The sequence below is a fragment of the Dipodomys spectabilis genome, unplaced genomic scaffold (genome assembly GCF_019054845.1).
Source record: "Dipodomys spectabilis isolate Male_0828 unplaced genomic scaffold, ASM1905484v1 ptg000178l, whole genome shotgun sequence".
NCBI classification, from domain to species: Eukaryota; Metazoa; Chordata; class Mammalia; order Rodentia; family Heteromyidae; genus Dipodomys; species Dipodomys spectabilis.
The window spans coordinates 1,095,711-1,118,506 of record NW_024870855.1 but is presented as its reverse complement, the minus strand read 5'-3'; the positions used below and the strand labels follow the sequence as shown (position 1 = coordinate 1,118,506).

Below are 22,796 nucleotides of genomic sequence, written 5' to 3'. Positions count from 1 at the left end.
GAAAAGGATTAAGATTTGTAAGACTTGGCATTAAAATTAAACTTACGACCTAACAAGCTTAATCCCAAAGGACAGAAAATCACTGGGAAGATAGGCACAGAGCCCTCTTCACAAGTTGCACTGGCCTGTGGAGCCACTGGTGCCTTCGTTATAAAGGTTGACTCACACGGTAGGGAATCCAAATTAAGACTCCAGTGGAAAAAGAAAAAAAAGACTCCAGTGATTTTCTAATTCTCTTGTTGTTGCGATCCTTCAGAAATGTTGTCCTTGGTAGGAGAAAGAGATACAGATAGTAGTTCAAAAATATTGACATAAGCCAGGTGCTGGTGGCTCATGCCTGTAACTTAGCTACTCAGGAGGCTGAGATCAGAGAATTGCAGTTTAGAGCTAGCCCAGTGAGGAAAGTCAATGAGCTTCTTATCTCCAAAGAACCACCAGAAAACCAGAAGTGGTGCTGTGGCTCAAAGTGGTAAAACACTAGCCTTGAGCAGAACAGCTCAGAGACATCACCCAGGCCCTGAGTTCAAGCCCTATGACTGATGTAAAGAAATATCAGCACACTTTTTTGAATTAAAAAATATAGGTATGAGGTTTATTATATATGAGGATTGTTGAAGAAATCACATTTTATAGATGTATCTGCTAATAAAAGAACTAGAAACAACCTAAGAGCAAGGAGCTCCTAGAACTTAGATTCTTAGCACATGCTGCTACTGGGACTTGAACACAGGGCCCCAAGTTCTCTCTTAGCTTTTTCCCTCAAGGCTGGAGCTCTATCATTTGACCCCACCTCCACTTCAAGATTGGCTAATTAATTGGAGTTAAGAGTCTCTCCAATTTGTCTCACTGGCTTCAGTCCTTGATCCTCAAATCTCAGCCTCCTGAGTAGAAGACTGTGAGCCACAGAGCCAGGTGCCAGTGGCTCAGGCCTGTAATCCTAGCTACTCAAGAGGCTGAGATCTGAGGATCATGGTTCAAAGCCAGCCTGGGCAGGAAAGTCAGTGAGACTTTCTTTTTTTTTTATTGTGAAAATACTGTACAGAGGGGTTACATTACATGGGCAAGATAATGAGTACATTTCTTATCAAGCATTGTAGCCTCCTCCTTTGTTTCCCCTTCCCATCCCTTCCCATCCTCCCCCTTACCCAATCCTCCCCGCTCCCCCTCCCTGTCAGTGAGACTCTTATCTCCAATAAACCACTCAGAAAACTGGAAGTGGCGCTGTGGCTCAAGTGGTAGAGCACTAGCCTTGAGCTGAAGATTGAGGGACAGCACCCAGACCCAGAGTTCAAGCCCCATGGCCAACAACAAAACAAAACGATGTGAGCCATAGGTACCTAGCTACAAATACCATTTTAAAGCAAAAAGAACCAAGGGTCTGGAAGTAGAGCTGTGGCTCTAGCCTTCAGCAAAAGAGCTCAGGACAGTCCTCAAGCCCTGAGTTCAAGCCCCAGGACTGACAAACAAGTTAAAAAAGAAACAACTAAGAATCACTGATTTGAGATCTGTGACAGGAAATATACAAAGTGAGCTCAGAATCTTTATTAATCAAGGAGGCAACTGAGAAAACTAGGGTCCTTACTGAAGAACTCAGCAGTCAATTGGAAGAGACTCATATTGGTCAAAGATGGGCTAATTGGATACCAGATTAAGAATAGTAAGCATAATGAACTGAAGCTTATGTAGTATATTCAAGGCCATGAGTTTAGGGTAACTGATCAATGTGGGCAGGTGCTCAGAAAACAACCTTTGACAAGGAAATGAAATTGTCACAGCCTTGCCTTCCCTAACACACTGTATGTTGGGAAGCACAGCAGGGACAGGGGGTTCTCAGACAGATGTTCTAGTCAATGGTGGAGGGTGAATGATGGAATAAGAACTTGAACATTTTTGCAACCTTCAAGAAATAAATGAATGAATCCAGGCATTGCTCATAAACAACAGTGAAGGAGAGAGGGAGAGGGGGTTCTTGACATACTTCTTTAAGATGGTCTGCCCCAAACTGTTCAACCTTAATCAGATATTTTGTGTGTGTGGGGGTAAGGTAGGCTGTTGTTGTTGTTGTTGTTATTTGTTTGTCTAGGCAATTTACAGTTTATACAAAGAACACATTTTTTAAAACACCAAAAGAAAAAGATTGAGAAATCTACAGAACAACAACAACAAAAAAAGAATCTATGGCTGGGAATGCAGCTTAGATCTAAATCAATACAGAAATACAGTATGGATTGAGTAAAAGACAATATATCTGTATTGCATTGGTGTATACAATCACAATTGAAATCCCATAAGCTTTTTTTTTTTTTCTCACTAGTCCTGGGGTTTGAACTCAGAGCCTGGGCACTGTCCTTGAACTTCTTTTGCGCAAGGCTAGCACTCTACCACTTAAGCCACGGCACCACTTCTGGATTTTTCTATTTATGTGGCACTGAGGAATTGAACCCAGGGCTCCATGCATACTAGGCAAACAAACAATCACTAAGCCACTTTCCCAGCCCCTCCCATAAGTTTTTTTAAAAATAGATATTATTAGATGAATTTTTTTTCTTGGTTAGTCTCAGGGTTTGAACTCAGGGTCTGAGCTCTGTCCCTGAGCTTTTGTGCTCAAGGCTAATATTCTACCACTTGAGACACAGTTCCACTTCCAGTTTTCTGGTGGTTAATTAGAGATAGTCTCACAGACTTTCCTGCCCTGGATAGCTTCAAACTACAATCCTCAGACCTCAGCCTCCTGAGTAGCTAGGATTATAGGTGTGAGCTACCAAGATATTAGCAAATGGATTTTGCAATGTGTATGGGAAACAGAGGAACTGGAGAACCAAAGCAATTCTAAAGCAGTAGGTCAAAGTAAAAGGACTGACACTACAAAAACCAAGACTGGGTATTTGGTAGTAGAATAAAAAACATAGTAGAATGGACATAGGTCAGTGGAACAAAATAGCCAGGAAATAGAACCACACACAAATATGTTCAAGTGATTTGCACCTTACAAGAAGGTGCAAAGAAAATTCAAAGACTTGGGTTTTTTCAAAAATGGTGCTAGAAGCTGGGCATGGTAACTCATACCTATAATCATGGCTACTCAGGAGGCAGAGATTTAGAGGATTACATAGGCCAGGCTAGGCAAAAAAAAAGTTTTCAGGAGTCCATCTCAGTGGAAGAAGTTAAGGGATGTACTAGCACATGCCTTTCTTCTCAGCCTCAAGACAAATTAGGAGGATTACAGTCCCAGCACAGGCTCACACTAAAAAGTGAGATTCTGTCTCAAAATACTATGTAAGAAGGGCTGGAGAGTGGCGCTGTGGCTCAAGCGGTAGAGCACTCGCCTTGAGCTGAAGAGCACAGGGACAGCGCCCAGGCCCAGAGTTCAAGCCCCACGACCGACCAAAAAAAAAAAGATAAAGATAGAAGGGCTAGAGATGTGGTTCAGTAATAAGCACCTGTCTAGCAAGCTGGAGGGTCTGAGTTCAGACCCCAGTACTACCAAAAAAAAAAAAAATGCTGGGAAAAGTAGATGTAGAGGGGAGAGAGGGAAAAGAAGTGAACCCCAAGAAATTACACACTAAAGTTTCTTCCCAAGGACAAAAGCCCAGCTCCATGAGCAAGGCTGGGGAAACACCCAGCAGGTGCGCACGGGATGCACAAAGATGCCAACTCAGGTTTGTTTTTCTCACAGAGACATCTGCATGTCCATCCTCACACTGCTTCTGCTTTTGCTGATAATCTACGGGAAAGTTTCCCCAGAGGAACGTTCTCTCAATCAAGCTTTCCGGAAGGAATTTATGAGGTAGGAAGTTTGGGGAACACCTGTAGGCCTGGGGCAGGGGAGGAGACTGGCGTATTAATTCATGGCTAGCGCATGCCAAAAGGACCCCTGCAGTCAGGTCTCCAGAGGGGTCTCCTTCTTACTGTAGATAAGCTGCCACTTCGTCCTCCTCTAGAACAGACCAGGGAGCAAGTCAACCCTGCGCATTGTTTAGGCCACCCCTCTGGCTCATTTTACCCAGGCACAACTGAGGCCCAGAGAAAGATTAACCACATACCATATATGAACTCTAGGAAATCTTGTTAAATGTCTTCCTAGGAGACCTCTGTTCACAAATGTTGACCTTGTGCTAGCATCTCATTTGGGGGTCAATAACAAAACAGGGATGTCCCAAAACCCTTTAAATTCTGGACCCCAAAGTTTTATTTTTTGTATTCTTTTCAAAAACATCAGAGTTCTTCCACCAAAATTATGGTCACAATGCAGAATACCTCATTTCAAACTGTCTGCAACAATACTTCCTCAAGTGTACTGCTACTTTTGGGCTGGGAATGTGGCTTAGTGGTAGAGTGCTTGCCTAGCATGCATGAAGTCCTGGGTTCGATTCTTCAGTACCACATACACAGAAAAAGCCAGAAGTGGCACTGTGGCTCAAGTGGTAGAGTGCTACCCTTGAGCAAAAGAAGTTCAGGGACAGTGCCCAGGCCTTGAGTTCAAGTGCCAGGACTGGCAAAAAAAAAAAAAAAGAGTAACTGCTGCTTGTCAAGTCTATTCCTTTCCTTCTGTGTGTGTGTGTGTGTGTGTGTGTGTGTGTGTGTGTGATTCCTGCAAGTTAGCACTTTACACTTGAGCCACAGCTCTACTTTTGGCTCTTTGGGTGGTTAATTGGAGATAAGAGCCACAGACTTTCTTACCTGGCAGGAAAGTTCATGAGACTCTTTTTTTATTATTATTGTGAAAATACTGTACAGAGGGGTTACAATTACATGGGCAAGATAATGAGGAGTACATTTCTTATCAAGCATTGTAACCTCCTCCTTTGCTTCCCCTTCCCATCCCATCCTCCCCCTTCATGAGACTCTTATCTCCAATTAATCACAGAAAAAGCCAGAACTGGTGTTGTAACTCAAAGATCTTAGGAACAATGCCTAGGCCCAGGGTTCAAGGACCAGGAATGGCAAAAATAAAAATGAATCATTTTTATTTCCTGCAAGATTGTTATTGATATACAATGAGGTAATGACTAGCAAATGTCACCCTTTATTAGTTACCAGTTTGCCAATACTAGAGTTTGACTTCAGGGCCTCAGACTTGCTCATTTGGCTTGGCTGGTGTTCTACCACATGAACTATGCCACCAGTCTACGCTTTTGCTTGTTATTTTGGAGATGGAGTCTAGCAGACTTCTGCCTAGGCTGGCTTCAGACTGCTATGCTCTGTATCTCAGCTTCTGGAGTAGGTAGATTGCAGGTGCCCATCCTTCCTATTTTTATGACTCACTAACAAGGTAAAACCTGGAAGTCACCTTTCAATGACTCTGTACTCTTTCTAGTATCTCAGTAATCTTATTTCCTATTGCCAAGCACTCTCCAAGTACAGCTAACTGGTGTTTTCTACTTGCCTATTTGCAAATGTAGCAGTTACTTCAGGACTGACTTGTCAGCTGTCCCCTCTGAGCAGGTGCACAGACCAGACCACTAGATGATGCTGTGAGACAAATTAAGGGGTGATGTGGGAAGGTCGCGCTAGAAGTAGAAGTCAAGATTCAACAACTGCTGACTCTAGCTAATTCGTTTTTCATCTCATATTTCCTCAGTGAACAGTCTTTGATGTTTCTCATATGAATGGTTGCCTCTTGCAATTCCCAGCAGAAACATCGCAGCTGTCATAATATTTGTGAGCCTGAGATGTGTCCATAGACTACTCTGCTGTTGACCACTTCCTGTGCATGTTCTGAGTGCTCTCCTGCTCCTCCTCCCCATCCTACAACTAATCCTAAAACACAGACTTTGGAGGGTCTGAGTGAAGCCCTGAAGTGGAATCAGGGATTGAGCCCTTGACTTTCTAAGGGTTCCTGGGTAATTTGCCATCTTTTGGCTGTGGGCTGTAGTATCTTCCTCGGTGAAAGGAGGAGGAGTCTCTCCTCCGCACAAAATATTATCATGCTGTGGGACTCATATTTATATTGTATTTGGAGTGCTTCTGAACTCAATAAAGTCTCATAAAATTCCAAGTAAAACCAAACAAAAACCAACCCAGTAAAGCACCATGCTCCAAGCAAAGGCCAAACATGGACACTAATAGTTGGTTTTTTCCACCTTGCTTAGCTGGCTTTGTAGGGGTTTTTTTACATTATTGCTGTAATTAACACAGTCAAGACCAGAATATTATTGGGTTCTTGGGTTCATGTCTGCCCGTTAGTGTGCTGGGAACAAGGAGGAAGTGAGTTCCTGGTATGGGGTGTCTCAGTGTTGAGTCCCACTCAGACCTTTCTTGATTTTGTTTCTTTAATATTACCCCAGCAGAGGACAGGGGTCCAGAAGCAACAACATTTCTCCAAACACTGTGCATACTTGGGATGCAGATATAGCTAAGTGGGAGAGTACTCCCTGAATAGCTGTGATTACAGGCATGGCCACCAGTACCTGGCTTGAATACATAGTCTGGCCAAGGTAACAGTAGAAAGTAGAACTGAGAAAAGCACCCATCCAAAGACCCACGTAGGTCAGACTTCCAAATGGAAAACCAAGGAAGACCAAATGCTGGAATGGGAGAGAAAAAGGAAATAAAACCAATCCAATAAATTGGTTCTCAAAACATTTATATGTCAATGATCTTTCTTTGACCTTGGTTTCCTTTTATGTTGTCATAACATGAAGGTTTGGCAATACTTTTTTTTTTTCAAAATTTTCCCTCAGTCATTAGCAGCCTATCTGCCTGAGCCCTCTGCTGAGGCTGTGGGCTTGGTGGGGTGTTGATTCACTGTCCGCCATTCTGGTCTTGCAGGATAGAGATTCCTAATGGTAGCGTTTGCCTGCTGGTTCCTCTGGTATAAATGCTCCCAGTAATATGATGCTAAACAGGAGTCAGTAATTGTGTCCACACTGGTTTGCAGCCTGGTGGGAGCTAGCCTCAGCACCAACCTCCGTCACCCGGCTTTGCTTCCAAGTCCAATCTGCCCAAATCATGGCCACCAGTTGAAGAACTGTCTGTCAGGCTGGGAACATGGCTTAGTGGTAGAGTGCTTGCCTAGCATGTATGAAGCCCTGACTTCGAGTCCTCAGTACCACATAAACAGAAAAAGCCAGAAATGGCACTGTGGCTCAAGTGGTAGATAGCCTTGAGCAAAAAGAAGCTCAGGGACAGTGCCCAGGCCCTGAGTTCAAGCCTTAGGAAAGGCAAAAAACAAAAAAAAAAAACTGTCTATCCTTTGGAGTAGTCTTGTTTCTTGAATCTAAGGTTCCTACCGTGTGTCCTCCTATTGAAAAACTGGGAAACAGACATGCATGGAAGGAAAGCTGGTCCTGAGGAAAATAGAGGAGACCTTTTTGTCTCAAACTTCATCCTTGGGGGAATGAAGAGATTTTAGGGGACACACTGAGTGAAAGCGAGACAGCAAGTAGGAAAACCCCATGCTGGGAAAGTTTTGTGCAGGTTTGTGAGCTTCCCTCTGCTCTGGCAGGAGACATACAATGGACTTGGCTTCCCTGAGGTCAGTCTGCTGTAACCTAGGGAAGAATCTCTTTAGCAAAAGGATGAGGGAGGAGGAGGAGGAGACACAGTCACATGAATCCTTTGCTACAATCTGGACAATATTGTGTGTACTTGGATGACTTGAACTTCTATCCTTTCCTCCCTGGTTTTTTTTTGGACAGGGTTGGGATTTGAACTCAGGACTTTTCTCTAGTTGGGAAGATGCTGTACCAATTGAACCACACTTCTGACCCTTTTTCCTTTTAGTTAGTTTTTAGATAGGCTCTTGTGCTTTTTGCCTTAGATGGTGATCCTCCTACCTATGCCTCTGGCATTGCTAGGATTATAGACATCCTCTACCACACCCAGCTTGTTGGTTGAGATGGGATCTCCCTAACTTTTTTCCCCTGTTCTGCCCTTGAACCCTGATCCTCCCAGTCTCCACTTTCTATGTAAGCTGAGATTACAGACATGCATCACCATATGTGATCTTGAAGTTGATACTCTTTTCTAATGTCTTATCAAGCTCTCCAGTGAAATCAGTTCCTCTGAGAAGTATTTTAACCTCTTCTTTTCATGGAGAAAGATCTGGATTAAACGGCCACATCAGACTTGTCTCTACTTGCTGAGCATGCATGCTGTATTATCCTCACCTTTATTCATCCTTCATCCTCCCATCCAAGGATGAGAGGTTTTGAGCTGTAGGTGAGAGGCATTTGGCTTTCTCCAGGAATTTGGTCTCTTTTCATTTCCTGTTGCACGACCATTGCACAGGCACCCGTCGCTGTGTGAGTGAGCTGAGGCGCCACACCTGGTCAATGTGCGATTGTTTCAGTGCCCCCTTCAATCCGCACCCTCACGTTAACAGGAAGGGCATAGCTGATGCGAGTAGAAGGCTGCGGCGGCGGAGGGCCAGGTACAGTTCATGCAGTGCTTGCCTGGCGTACGCTTCCATCCCCACCATGAAGGTCAGGCAATGCCGGCACTTGTGTGCCTACACCTGCTCATGGCTGCTCACGGCCATCCTGCAGGCAGGTTATACACCAGCCAGGCCCCTTCAGCAGCCAGGCAGAGGGAGGCTGAGCCTTGACCCCTGTGTCCAGAGCCCCTGTCTATTCCTCACCCTGAGCTCTCTGCCCAGTCTTGTGGGCCTCCATACTTCCTCAGATGACCATGTGGCTCCTCCCTCAGGGCCTTCAGGTCTTTGCTGAGGTGTCACCTCATATTGCTGCATCCTGTGGCCATGTGAACTACAATTTCTACCTACCCACCCACCTCCCACTTCACTTCCTGTCCACCATCACTCCTGCTTCTTCTCATTCATATCTGTCACTTTGTTCTATGCGAACATGCTCCTCAACTTATGATGGGTTTTGTCACAATAAACCCATGGCAAATGGGAACCAGCCTAAGTAAAAAGAAAAACTTAAAGCATTGATTATAGGGTACCAGCAGCTGACACCTATAATCCTAGCTACTCAGGAGGCTGAGATCTGAGGATTGTGGTTAAAGCACTCTGGTTCACCTACAGTTGGGCAACTTCACTTAACAGGATTCTCCTGTAGATCACATGCAGAATGTCTCATGGAATTTCTTGAATACTGGGCTGAAAGTGAATGATTGATGAATGAACTCCACAGTTCTGTAAAGTCAAACAATCATAAGGTGAACCTTTGTTGTTGGGGAGCATCTGTGTATCTTCCTTGTTAATCCATTTCCCCATACCAAGCAAGGAATTAATTTTCCACTTCCCAGTGCCTAGGAAGTGTCTGATATAGTTGCACAGTGATATGTCTCAAATGAATGAATTAATGAATGAAACAATGAGTGAGTGCCTTTCCCACTATTCTATCTTCTCTCCTGCCACCTGGGAACAAAGTGAATCCCAGGGTTTGAGCCATATGTTGCCAACAGTTTTGGTTTCATGTCCCTAGAGTACCTGAAATCTGCACGTCAGGCAAGAAAGAACATTTCTGTGCTAACTTTGAATTGTTTTCCTGAATGCACAAACAACGTTTTGCTTTTGTTGTCCAATTAAGAGAGGCCAGGAATTACCTAGGGGACCTGAGAGGCCCTGACGGCTGGTGGGACTGGTGTGTGACCGCGCTGCTGGATGGGCTGTACCCAGAAGGCCTCTCTGCTGCTGGCCAGGTGCCTAGGACTCAGGTGTGTGGTCCTGCCTCTCCACCTCTCAAGTGTGCCACGGGAAGTCAGTCCCCTGCCTCTCCACTTCTCAAGTGTGTCACAGTGAAGTGGGCCCAGCTATACAGCCATGTAAGGCTTTGAATGGCTATGTTGGTTGCAGGGCCATGGCTTTGCCCCCAGGGAGCTCCCATTACTTTCCAGGTTCATTTACCCCTCCCACCCCTCCCTGAGCTGTGTGGGACTCCAGGCTCCACGTTTATAAGCCCCATCTGGCCCTGGGGACACACATAGAGAATCATAGGGCTGAATGGGTGCAGAGCGAGTCCGTGGCAGATTCTGGTTTCCAGTGTGGACTTGCATGACAAGGGACACTAGCAATGTCCCCAGGTCAGAGGAGGAGCAAAGGTATAAGAAAGAAGAATCATAGAAGGTTTGGAAAGAGACAAGCAGGTCACAAGTTTAAAAATGAAAAGAATAGCTTTTTATAAATATCCCATTCCTTGCTCCCTGTCTTATTTCCTCCCTTCCTTCTAAAAAGAAAAAAGAGTTGATATCTTAGCCAGGTATAGTGGTTCACACCTGTAATGCTAACTACTTGGAAGGAACACGGTTCCAAGACAGTCCAAGCTGAAAAGTTTGGGTGAGCCCATCTCAATAAGAAAACTGAGCTACATAGAACTCATAAATGCTATAGACCACGATAGACAATTTGCCCCATGAAAGTTAGAATGCGTTTGTGACTTTAACTAGCATCACCATCCCACAATACTGTGAAGTTTGGGAAATTATACAATCACTTAATCACAATAAAGAATTTGAGAAAAAGGAAAAGAAAAAGAAAACTGAGCTAGTGTTGTGTGCCTGTCATTGCCAACAGCTTTGGTTTCATGTCCCTAGAATACTGCAGGAGAATGCTAGACCAGTGGCTAGGGCAAAAGGTAAGACCCTATCCCAAAAAAAAAAAAAAAAAGCAAAGAAGAATCAAGAGGTAGAGTGTCTGCCTAATAACTGCAAAGCCCCACGTTTAATATAAGCAAACAAAATCTGGCAATATCTTTGAGTTGTATTCCTCAAGTACCATTTTTCACTTCATTTTTATTGGATTCTATGTGATATCATGAGACAACAACAGTGACGAAATCTGAAGAGCTCAAAATAAAGATCATGAGAAGTTACGGATACTGAAATGTCATTCGAAGGCTAGTCTTTTCTCCAGATGAGTCTGGGGAGGGAGGGGGTGTCTTAAAGCGTTGGTGGAAATGTAGTGAGTCCCTCGCCCAAGCTCCCCCAACCTTTGTAGAAATTTTAATATTCTGAATCTCTCTTCTTCTTTCAGCCAGGAGCTCTTGGAGGAAAATGCTACCTCCTCGGTACCCCTGTGATCAAGCAGCTCAAAGTCTTTCCCTGTGGTCCGTGCAAGGTGAAGCTCTGCTTCTAAACAGGAATTGAGTTTGAAAACTCTGGGGGACACTGAGGCTGGGAATGGACAGATGTGTCGGCATCCTCAGAGCTGAGAGTGACTGGAAATTGCCAGGCACCGGGGTGGAGTGGGAGAAGATGGAGAGAGACTCACCTTCCTCTTCCTCTTTCCAAACACCTCTTAAGAGTCTGGTTTACTATATCCACTGGACTTGGTGCTGTATGCAAACAACACAGGATTTTTAATCTAAAGATAAAATTTTTACCTTTTTTTTTTCATGTTGAGAAGGGGCTGCCTTAGGAGGAGAGTTTTACCTGTATCATCCCCTTTTGGGAAAATGTGCAGCTTGTCCCAGCCTGCTAGAGTCTCAGGTTGGAGTCTTCAGTACATAGTATCTTGGTCCTTCTGGCTCCTCCAGTGTACAGCACAATGGGGGAGCCACAATGCAGGCAGACTTGAGGTGGAGATTGACAGCTTCTTCTGATTGGTGGTTTTGTTTCAGTCTCCCAGGCCATTCTGGATGCTCATTGGAGACTCTGATCCCATGTGTAGCCCTGAAACCCAAGGCCTTGAGAATCAAAGTGTGGTCTCCTGTAGTCCTGAGGCCTGTGGGGCCAGAAAAGAGGCCTGTGTGCATAGCCTGGGAAGAACAAGGTGAGCGTCCATTGCAGGGAGGCTGCAGGGCAAATCCCAGTCCAGGCACTGATTAGTAAAAATGTGATTGCTTTAAACAATGGAGTCCATTGTAAAGAGAAAAAAAGAGGCAACTGAATATTCTAGACACTGGACAGTTCTCCTCCATTTGTACATTGTACAAACAGAAGCCCTAATTTAGCCAGGATGCCATCCATCGTTGCTGCTGCTGGGAAGAAGGGAGAAGCAAAAAGAGAGGAACTTACTGTCACCAATAGAGTCCTCAAGACACAGAGAACCATTTGTCCAGCCCCTTAATGGTCCAGTGTTAGCTGAGCACTGTTGGCCCATGCCTATAATTCTAGCTACTTGAGTGACTGAGATCAGATGATTGCAGTTCAAAACCAGCCCAGGCAGAAAAGTCCATGAGACTCTTATGTCCAATAAGCTACCAAAAAAAGTCAGAAGTGGAGCTGTGACTCAAGTGGTAGAGTGCTAGCCTTGAGTGAAAAAGCTCAGGGACAGTGTTCAATCCCTGAGTTCAAGCCTCAGGACAAAGCTCCCGTGTCATTTGTCCTTGTACAAGCTTACAGGAGGTGTTCAAAGCACTGCACTCCAGCCGGGTTTTTCTGGGGACTTCAAAGCCTTGCTCCATCTCCCCCAACCCTCCTCTCAGTATGTGCTACTTTCCAGGCCCAAAGCCCATGCAGCCCTGGCTGCCCTGAGGGCCAGCAGGTGGATTGACCAGAGCACCAGGGCAGTGTCTGTGCACTTTACCCTCTACAACCCTGCAGCCCGACTCTTCTCCAGCGTGATCCTGAGTGTGGAGATTCTCCCTACTGGAGGCCTGACCCCCTCTTTCCTAGTGCAATCCTTCAGCATCTTCCATAATGACTCAGCCCCCCAGTACTATCTCATGCTTCCCAAGGTGAGTTCACCTGCTTTTCTGGCCTCCTGAATGAACACACAGAGGCCAGCCTTCCCCTGGCCTGGGCACCCTCATTGGCTAACATATCCTGCTAATCACACCCTTGTCATGTTCCCATCATGCCAGGAGGCATCACAGGAAGTCTTGAGGCCTGGGAAATACTGCCCCCCAGTGGAGAGACCAATCTCACACAAGTGGCCCAAATGTAGGGCTGTCACCAGACTTAGTAGGAGGTTTAGGTTTAGTCTCATGGGTCTCTACCAGCTTCTGCTGTCTTAATAAAATATAATCACCTCCCCACCACACACACACACACCACCACCACCATCCAGTCACACCTTCTATACGTTCAACTTGCAGTCAGCTGTGGTCAGAATACATGAAATGGAAGATTCCTGAAATAATCCTTAAGTTTTAAGTCATTTTAGTCCTTCTGTTTTTATTAATTTTCCTTGTTCATCTTTCATGGGGGGCAAATTTCTAAATTCAACTTCATCATAGTTTCAGATGTATAGGACACAATACAGTATATATGAGGTTGTGTGAAGGTTCAAGCATTTGTGGGGAGGCAGTCTGAATAAAAGAGATAACTGTTGGGCTGGGAAAGTGGCTCAGTGGTAGAGCGCTTGCTTTGCATGCATGAGGCCCTGGGTTCGATTCCTCAGCACCACATAAGCAAAAAGAAAAAAGCCAGAAGTGGCGCTGTAGCTCAAGTGGTAGAGCGCTAGCCTTGAGCTGAAGAGCTGAGGGACAGCGCCCAGGCCCAGAGTTCAGGCCCACGATCGGAACCCCCCCTCAAAAAAAAAAAAAGAAAAAAGAAAAAAGAGACAACTGTAGAAAGGCTGGGTGACTTAAATAGAAGACATTTATTTAGCACAGTTCAGGATGCTGGAGGTCTAAGATGAAGCTGCTAAAAAGGTAGTGCTCTGGTGACGGTTGCCTTCCTGACTTAGGGGAGCCAGACTCCTCCCTGTATCCTCATGTGGCCACTTCATTTTGCCAGTGAATGAGCATGGAGCACATGAGGTCTCTGGGATCTACATGTATAAGGCCATGCAGGACCAGGGCCCCACCCTCATGCAGTTATTTAACCTTTTTTTTTTTTTTTCGTCGGTCGTAGGGCTTGAACTCTGGGCCTGGGTGCTGTCCCTCAGCTCTTCAACTCAAGGCTAGCATTCTACCACTTGAGCCACAGTGCCACTTCCATTTTTCTGGTGGCCACTTCCGGTTTTCTGGTGGTTTATTGGAGATCAGTGTCTCACCGACTTTCCTGCCTGGGCTGGCTTTGAACTGTGATCCTCAGATCTCAGCCTCCGGAGTAGCTAGGATTACAGGTGTGAGCCACCAGTGCCCGGCACCATTTTTTTTCTTTTTTGTGGTCCCATCTCCAAATATAAATCACACAGGGAGCTTAAGCTCCAAACTACATTGGAAAGGGGGGAGGGGCGCATCAACCTTCAGGAGACGGCTTTTTGGTGACATCAAAGCAAGTGGTACTGCAGTGCCATATTTTAAACCATCAGAAGTGACATACAGACACCTCGATGAGCACTTTTGCTCATCAAGAATGCTCATGTCATGTATGTCATATGTATACATGAAGATTGACTATTTTGAGCATGCTAAGGAGAGAGAGGAGACTTGTCTGAGTTGAATGCTCATGTCATGTATGTCATATGTATACATGAAGATTGACTATTTTGAGCATGCTAAGGAGAGAGAGGAGACTTGTCTGAGTTGAATGCTCATGTCATGTATGTCATATGTATACATGAAGATTGACTATTTTGAGCGTGCTAAGGAGAGAGAGGAGACTTGTCTGAGTGTTCTGTGTTTGGTGTTTGATGCCAGTACTGGGGCATGAACTCAGGCCTCATGCTCTTGCATGGCTTTTTCACTTAAGGCTGGGGCCACTTGAGCCACAACTCCATTTCTGGTTCTTTGCTGGTTAGTTGGAGATAGGAGTCTCACAGACTTTTGGAAAAGTTCTGCCTGGGCTGGCTTCAAACAGTGATTCTCAGGTCTCGGCCTCATGAGTACTAGGGGTGTGAGCCACCAGCTCACACAGAGTTGTTGTCTATCTTGCCTATGTGTGGTCTCTCCACCAGCTCATCTTCCTGGTGCTCCACGTGGCCCATCTCTGCCTTCAGCTCTGTGGGACTGCTGAGGAGGGTCTCCTCAGCTGCTGGCGGAAGCCCAGAACCTGGCTCGAGGTAGGCTTCCATGGGTCATTTCTGTTCTGAAATTCAGAATGATAATACTATATGATCTTATTGTTTTCTATGATATGTTATAGTTGTTACATATTGTGTAATCATATAATTATATATAATATATAATCACATAATTATATATAATTTTTATTATGTCATCTTAATATATAATTGTCTAGTATTATAATACTATAGCATATTGTGTATATCATATATTATGTATACTACATATACTATATGATATTAATAAACATATTACTATTTTACTATATATAATATACAGTATATTCAATACATACTTTTGTGTAGTATATTACATAATATATGGCATATACAACATAATCTATCAATGTCAATATGTAATATGTATTATAGCGTATCTATTATATGTGATGTATTAATGTTATGTATAATATGGTCTATGTAATATCTACTATATAATAGATATATCATTATAATAACACACTCATGATAAAATGAATTTTTGTGTCTATATAACTTTTTTTTTTTGGCGCCATTCCTGGGGCTTGAACTCAGGGCCTGGGCGCTGTCCCTGAGCTCTTCTGCTCAAGGCTAGCACTCTACCACACAAGCCACGCAGTTCCACGTCTGTCCACGTCTGGTTAACTGAGATGAGAGTCTCACAGACGCTCCTGCCCGGCTGATGTTGAGCCTCCGATCTCAGCCTCCTGGGTGCTGGGAGGACAGGCGTGGGCCGCCGCGCGGGGCTTGTCTGCAGGTGCGTCCTGCAGGGGTCAGCTGAGTCCTTCCGAGCTGACCGCGTCCTCCCCTCGGTGCCTTGCAGCTCTCCGCGGCCGGGGCGGCCCTGGCCTCCTGCGCGGCCTCGGGCCGCCTCGCCGCGCTCGCGGAGGACGCGGCTGACCAGCTCGGCCGGGGACGCTGTCTGGCGTGCGTGGACCTCCTCCCGGTGGCGCGGTGGAGTCAGGTGCGGTGGGCAGCGGGCCGCTCTGGCAGCGCGTGCGTGGTGGGTGCGGGCCGAGAGTCGGATCAGCGTGAGTCTAGGAAGGGTGGAGAGGGCCGGGAGGGCGCGGGGCCTGCTGCGCGTGCGGGGGTCACGCACGTGGGTCCCGGAGGCCACGGGGCCTGCTGCGCGTGCGGGGGTCACGCACGGGTCCCGGGGTCCGCGGGGGTCTGGCCTGCGGTGCGTGCCGGATCCCGGGCAGCAGAACTCCCGAGCCAGGGACTCCGCAGGCCCCTCCGCGGCTCCACAGTCTACACGGGATGAGTGGGTGTGCGGCGGCCCTGGGGGGCCTTCCCAGGGCGGGGACCCCATCTTATGGGTAAGGTCTACCTACCCCTGCCTGGTCCTGCTGCACCTCGGCCAATCCCTTCCCCACCCGCAGGCCTCACCGCTTCCTTTCCCACCCCTCTGGAGGGCAGCCAGGGCACTGGGGCTACCCCATCGTCCAGAGTGACTTCACATGCCCGGGAAGGATTCTTCCAGAACATAACTGGAAGAAGAGTGACAGGTTCACTCCCCTCTCATCTCCCTTCCCTGGCTGCACCTTCTGTAATAGCTCCCCGCCTTTAGCTCCCCTCATCTCTAATCCTGCCTCCGGCCTGGCTCTGCTGCCTGCGGCATAGACAGGGCCGCAGGAGGTTAGCTGTTCTCCAAGGAGCATGGAGCTGAGCCCTGGCTCCGCAATCCCCATCCACCCGTCAGAGACAATTTTGTTGCCAGCCCCAGAAACCCACCAGCCCTGGGAAACAAGAGGTGCCCTGAAAGAACCTGGGTGGGAAATGACGCAGGTTTCTCCCAGAAGGAAAATACACATGCTGGGCACAGGTGTCTCATGCCCGTCATCCTAGATACCCAGGAGGCTGAGATCTGAGGCCCACAGTTTGAAACCAGCCTGAGCAGGAAAGCCTATGAGACTTTTTTGGGGGGGGGAGGGGTCTGGTTGTGGGCACTGTCCCTCAGCTCTTCAGCTCAAGGCCAGCACTCTACCACTTGAGCCACAGCACCGCTTCCGGCTTTTTTCTTTTTGCTTGTGTGGTGCTGAGAATCGAACCCAGGACTTCAGGCATGCTAGGCAAGTGCTCTACCACTAAGCCACCTTCCCAACCCTGCCATGAGACTTTTATCTCCAATGAACTACAAAAAAAGAAGCTGGAAGTGGAACTGTGGCTCAACTGGTAGCACAAAAGCTCAGGAACAGTGCCCAAACCCTGAGTTCAAGCCCCAGAGCTGGTACCAAAACAACAACAACAATAATATAAAATCTCCTTTTGCAAGTTGTTACTGGAACTACAGCTTTAGGAGCAGTTTTCTGGGCTTTTCTGGGCAAGGGGAAACAGCCTTGCACAAGGAAGTCTACACCTACCGCTCCTTAGACTGGAGCTGAGCCAGGCCTCGTGGGTCAGTCCTGAGGCTGGACATGAACCCAGGAAATGTCTGTACACATCACTCCTCTTTTATCTATTAATAATGGCATTCCCCTACTGGAAGTAAGTTTAGAATGCATTGCCAAGCCTAAGATTCCAGGGAAGTACTCTCATCATAGAGGAAGAGAGTACATATCTTGCCCACAACAGGGACTAGGTGTCTAGATGCTCTGTGTCTTGGATGCTGTTCCTTTTTTTATTTTTAGCATTTTTTTGTGTGCAATACTGGGGCGTAAGGCTTTGCACTCTCCTTGGCTTTTTTTTTTTCCCCTCAAGGCTATAATGCTCTACCACTGAGTCACATTTGCATTACCAGCTTTTTGCTAGTTAATTGGCAATAAGAGTCTCTCAGATTGCTCTGTCCAGGCTGGCTTTGAACCAGGATCCTCAAATCTCAGCCTAGGCAGAGTAGCTAGGATGACAGACTTGAAACACCAGTTCCCAGCTCCATGTGGGTTTTTTAAACATACAGCTGTCATTTCTTTCTCTTTGGCTTATGGTCTTGGTGACAATGGATTAGACTGTGTCCCTGAATGCATTTCTCAGTGAGCCCTTTAGCAGGTGAACACCCTGCCGAGAGGTTAAGTGGGGAGGAGAGGCATGGGTTGGACCTACATCTGCCACATCTCCAGCTGTTGCCTTTGTCCCATCTCTTTATCTGAGCCATTGATTCCTGAAGCATGTTATTGCTTGTTGTTTTTATAAGGACTGAATTATTTAAACCAATGGAAAGCATTGGCAGCTCCTTACCTATTCCGTTCATAAAGAGAACACACTGCACATTCTCTCCCCAACCCCATGATCACTTCCCTATAGCATAACAGGTTGTTTGGAGGAAAAAATAACTAGATCATCACAGAAATGGCAAGGCCAGGACTCACATGAGGCCTTCTGGAAAATGCACTTGAGTCTGAATTTACTCCTGGTTCTTATCCATTCTCCTCTACAGACATTGGCACTGGGTGTCCCTGGGAGATTCTTGGTCTATGTAGTTCTATCAGTCAATGAATCCAGGCCCACACACATTTCTGTACCTTCTTAACCATTGGCCTACAAAATGATGTGCTGTGTTCTTCTGTCTCAGAGGGTGCAGTGGCTCCAGGGACTCCTCTCCTTCTTCTGGATGTGGAAATGCATTCATGCTCTTGGCTTTCTGAACAAAATGGTGTCCTGCTCTTCCAGGATGTGCCTGTTTCTCATCAGAGTCTTTGCCCCAGTGGTAAGAAATGGATAATGATTTCCATGGTCAAACAATACATTGGCACACTCTCATTAGTTAGAGAAAAGCAAGGTGTAGCACCATGCAGAATTACAGTCCTCCGATCCATTATGTGGTGGTTTTAGATTGCTGGTAATACTATTTGTACAATAAATGATGGGATGGCCACAGTCACCAGGACTTAAGAATCTAACACTTACTCTGTATATCATTATCACTAATGTAAGGGGTTATCACTGATGAGCATTCTTTGAGCACTGAGAACACTGTGGGGGCCCCTTGTGGGTCTCTCCAGTTAGCAGTCATTCCAGGTACTGGGCAGGCCATCCAGTGTAGTTTGCTGAGATACAGCCCTGTGCACACAGTCATGAGACTCTACTTGACAAGGAAAAAAAGTAGCAGAATGAATCCTAGGGTATGAGCTGGGAAGAGGACAGGGCCAGGATGACAGCAGAGGCCACGAGGGCCTGCTTGCACATATAACATGTGACTATGATGGAGAACCAGATGCTAGTCCATCGTCCAGGCTGGAAAGTGTGCCTGTGAGCACTAGAGCCATTTGAGGGACTAAGGTGAAAACAAAAGGGAATCAATGACAAAACACCTCCAGCCAAGGTCCCTTCAGGTCCAGCCAGGACCAAGCACCGCATGGGATGTGATTTACCTCACAGTGGGCCTTTGGTTTCCCCTAGCCTTTGCTAAGTGTTGGGACTTATGGATCACACACACACACACACACACACACACACACACACACACACACACACACACACACACACACACACACACACACACACACACACACACACACCCCTCTTCCCAGTATGCCCTCTCTTCCCAGTAACAATGGGTTTTCACAGAAGAACCATGGCATTGTAGATAAGCATTTTAGGAAGGAAGGCCAGAGGTGGGGACAGGGGATGCCACTGATGGCAAAGGCACAGAGAGATGGCCAGTTATAGCTAGACATTAATCACAGGCCAAGTGTGTGGCCTGGCCAATAGGGGAACTAGAAAGCTGTCGGAAGAGCCCTGTGTGCCTGCAGTAGGGAGGCAGGAATCTGCCCAGCAGCAGAATGTGAGGTGGGGAGTAGGGTACATCTGGAGCAGAGGCCTGGGAGGGCTACAGGCATGAAGACTGATCTTTGGGGCACTAGTTCTTAAACCAGGGAAGGCATGGGCCACACTCCAAATGCTCCTTCTGTAAGTGTTTCTTAAAAGCATCTAGATCTCCAAAGGAATCTTCCATCCTAAGAAGAGGTGTCAATGTGGTGGGCCTTCTCCCTGCAGCTGGCTGGAGTCCTATTACTGGCTGCCCACTTCCACCTGCTCTCGTTTCTGCTCTTCACCTGGGTGCTGCCATCTAATCCCTCTGCAGACCCCATCCATAGGCTGCCTTTTCGTTTTCTGGGAAGAAACCAGAAGGATTTCTTCCACAGCCTCTCAGAGGCCGGCCGGCGATCCACAGCTTGCTACTGTGTGGCATTCTTCCTACTGATGGCCACCATGTCGTTCAGAATGGTATGTAGACAAGGTCAAGACTTTGAAGTCAAGATTTGTGCAAGTTTCATCTGCTGTTGGAGTGAAAGTCCTCTGTCATATGTCCAGAAAGTCCCCTGGGAGTCTACCTCCTGCATGGCGTCCACCTGGACCCCTGACCTGTGGAATCACATCTAAAAACTTAACAGCCAAACTTAAAGCCACACATATTTTCTCCTTTGGTTTCTTCTACAATTTTCAGTGTTGTTTTACACTTGACATTTTTTGTTTTGTTTTGTTTTGTGCCAGTCCTAGGGCTTGAAATCAGGGCCTGGGTGCTGTCTCTGAGATTTTTGGCTCAAGGCTTGAGCTCTACCACTTAAGTCACAGCTCCACTTGTGGCTTTTTGGTGGTTCACTAGAGATAAGAGTCTCCCAAACTTTCCTGCCCCAGCTTGGTTTGACCCAGATCCTCAAATATCAGTCTCTTGAGCAGCTAGGATGACAGATGTGAGCCACCAGCACCCAGATAATATTTTGCACATAAAGTCTTCCATAATTTGCCCAAGGCTAGCCTGGATTGTGTTCCTCCTATTTTTACTTCCTGAGTGGCTGGGATTACAGATATGAACCACCATATCTGGTTTGTTGAAGCATGGAATCTAATGAACTTTTTGCCAAGGCTGGCCACAAAACACGGTGCATCCAATCTCTTCCTGAGAATCTGGGATTAGAGATGTGGGACAATACACCCAGCAACCTTGAAGGCTTTTGGGCTCACAGATTTCAGCTTCAACCTAGGGACTAATATCCTGTAGCCATTGTTGGATCATTCAGTACAATAGCCTGCTGGGTCCCTGACCCCTTTCTATATAACTCCCAGGCACAACACTTGCTCCAATGAGAGTCCACCCACAGCCAGAGGTGGCTCACCAGGGGACACTGAATCAGAGATGTGGAAATATACTTCCACTCGATACTGGAAACAGTCTCAATAATAAGATTATTTTCCATTGTGCAGTTCAACTGGCTGCAATATAGCTCAATTCAATTAATTTAAAACCCTATAAAATAGCAGCATCCCATACATCTCCATCTCATAAATCATTAGGTTAACAAAGCCATTTTTTTAAGTTTATAATACAGAACTTGTCTTCTTCTCTTCTCCAGCTAAGTTCTTGCTTCCAGATCTTTTTCCGAAAAAGAAAATCTCCACACCGTCAATCTCTTGTAACACTTAAAGATGTTGCTGCTGATGTGTGGAAGGAGGTGCAGACTTTGCTAGAGCTGGAAAAGCCAAAGGTGGAAGAGACTGAGGAGACTGGAGAGCATGTAAGTGTGGGCACTTGGAGCCATGAGCACAGTAGCACAGTTGGGATAAGGTTTCTCGCAGAATCTGGCTTGACCAAAGCATCACTGTAGTTGGGCACCCAGTACTACTGCCAAGACTCCAAATTAATTCTCAACCAGAGAATCTTCCCTTGTCCTTCTAAAGCACTTGAGAAAGTTCCAAGTACATTTTCCTCCCTTAATTCTTTTGTGCCAGTACTGGGGCTTGAACTCAGGGCCTTGCATTCTTACGTGACTGTCTCACTCAAGGATAGCACTCTATCACTTGAGCCACAGATGCATTTCTAGCTTTGGGTGGTTAATTGGATATAAGAGTCTCATGTATTTCTCTAACCAGGCTGGCTTCAAACCACGATCCTCAGATCTCAGCCTCCTGAATAGCTGGAATTACAGACGTATGCCACTGGTGCCTAGCTTGCAGTACAGTATATCCTTATAATTATCCTGTGCTGTTGGAAGGATGCTGTTTCTGATCTTCTCCAACAGGTGCAAGTGTACGCACTAGTGTCACACATACAGCATAGTCTGTCCCCTTTAGCATTAGTTGTTTATTTTTTGTACCTGCTACTAGACTCAACTTCTGCCCTGAACACGGTGCAGGTTACCCCAGTTGTGAAAGCAAGAGTGTTAAGCAGGCACTTGCTCTCAGAATATTCAACTGTCATGCATGGCTGATGGTCACCCATCCCTCAGGGAAGTTTTGAGACCTGCCTGTCACCTGTGATCCTGTCATTCTGCATGTGACACCTGCTTTCCTTGCCCTTAATGCCATTCAGTCATTACTGATATTGTGTATTCATTACTGATTTATTTCTTCAAACTGCTAGGGTTTTTTTTCTTTTTCTTTCTTTCTTTCTGTTTTTTTTTTTTTTTGTCGGTCGTGGGGCATGAACTCTGGGCCTGGGCGCTGTCCCTCAGCTCTTCAGCTCTACCACTTGAGCCACAGTGCCATTTCCAGTTTTCTGGTGGTTAATTGGAGATAAGAGACTCATGGACTTTTCCTGCCAGGGCTGGCTTTGAACCACAGTCCTCAGGTTTCTGCATCCTGAGTAGCTGGGATTACAGGCGTGTTATCTTTAAGGGGCCTTGATTTCAGATTGCTACCATTAACCATCGCGGTTTTGTGTGTCCCCCTCTGGCCCCAGGTCCAGTGTGTTTCTCACATAGCACAGCCATCCTTCCAAAGTCTATACCCCCTAAGTGCTTCGAATAACAAGGAAAGGACAGAAGCTCCCCCACCTTGCTTCTGCCCCAAATGCATGTATTAACCTCACTTCCTGTCTTTTAGAATTACTACCTGGATGAATGTTCACTTCTGATCGATGAGCTTCTGAGGAAGATTAATGGTTTGTCTGATAGCCTAGAACTTCCTGGTCTAGAAAACCAACCTGGAAGAACTGTGGAGAGGAGGGCGGATGATTCTCTGCTAGCAGGCATTTCACAGTACTAAGTTACTAGGGTAAGAAACACACAAAATTATTTTTTTGTCAGTTTTCTTCATTGGAAAATAAAAGTCAAGTTCTGAAGTTGGTTTGAAGTGGTTGCTG

At 46.2% G+C, this 22,796-nt stretch overlaps 1 protein-coding gene across 1 annotated transcript in view; it reads left to right on the top strand.

The window, feature by feature from the left end:
• Positions 1-22,796, top strand: part of Pkd1l1 (polycystin 1 like 1, transient receptor potential channel interacting) — a 117,769-nt gene that overhangs the window by 89,055 nt on the left and 5,918 nt on the right. The window contains exons 40-50 of the mRNA XM_042695022.1: positions 3,677-3,787; positions 9,498-9,624; positions 10,940-11,023; positions 11,526-11,677; positions 12,350-12,584; positions 14,693-14,797; positions 15,603-15,743; positions 18,288-18,422; positions 19,712-19,942; positions 21,070-21,231; positions 22,538-22,708. Of these exons, the coding sequence (XP_042550956.1) occupies positions 3,677-3,787; positions 9,498-9,624; positions 10,940-11,023; positions 11,526-11,677; positions 12,350-12,584; positions 14,693-14,797; positions 15,603-15,743; positions 18,288-18,422; positions 19,712-19,942; positions 21,070-21,231; positions 22,538-22,699 (1,645 nt within the window). The 3' untranslated portion in view covers positions 22,700-22,708. The remainder of the gene's footprint in view (positions 1-3,676; positions 3,788-9,497; positions 9,625-10,939; positions 11,024-11,525; positions 11,678-12,349; positions 12,585-14,692; positions 14,798-15,602; positions 15,744-18,287; positions 18,423-19,711; positions 19,943-21,069; positions 21,232-22,537; positions 22,709-22,796) is intronic.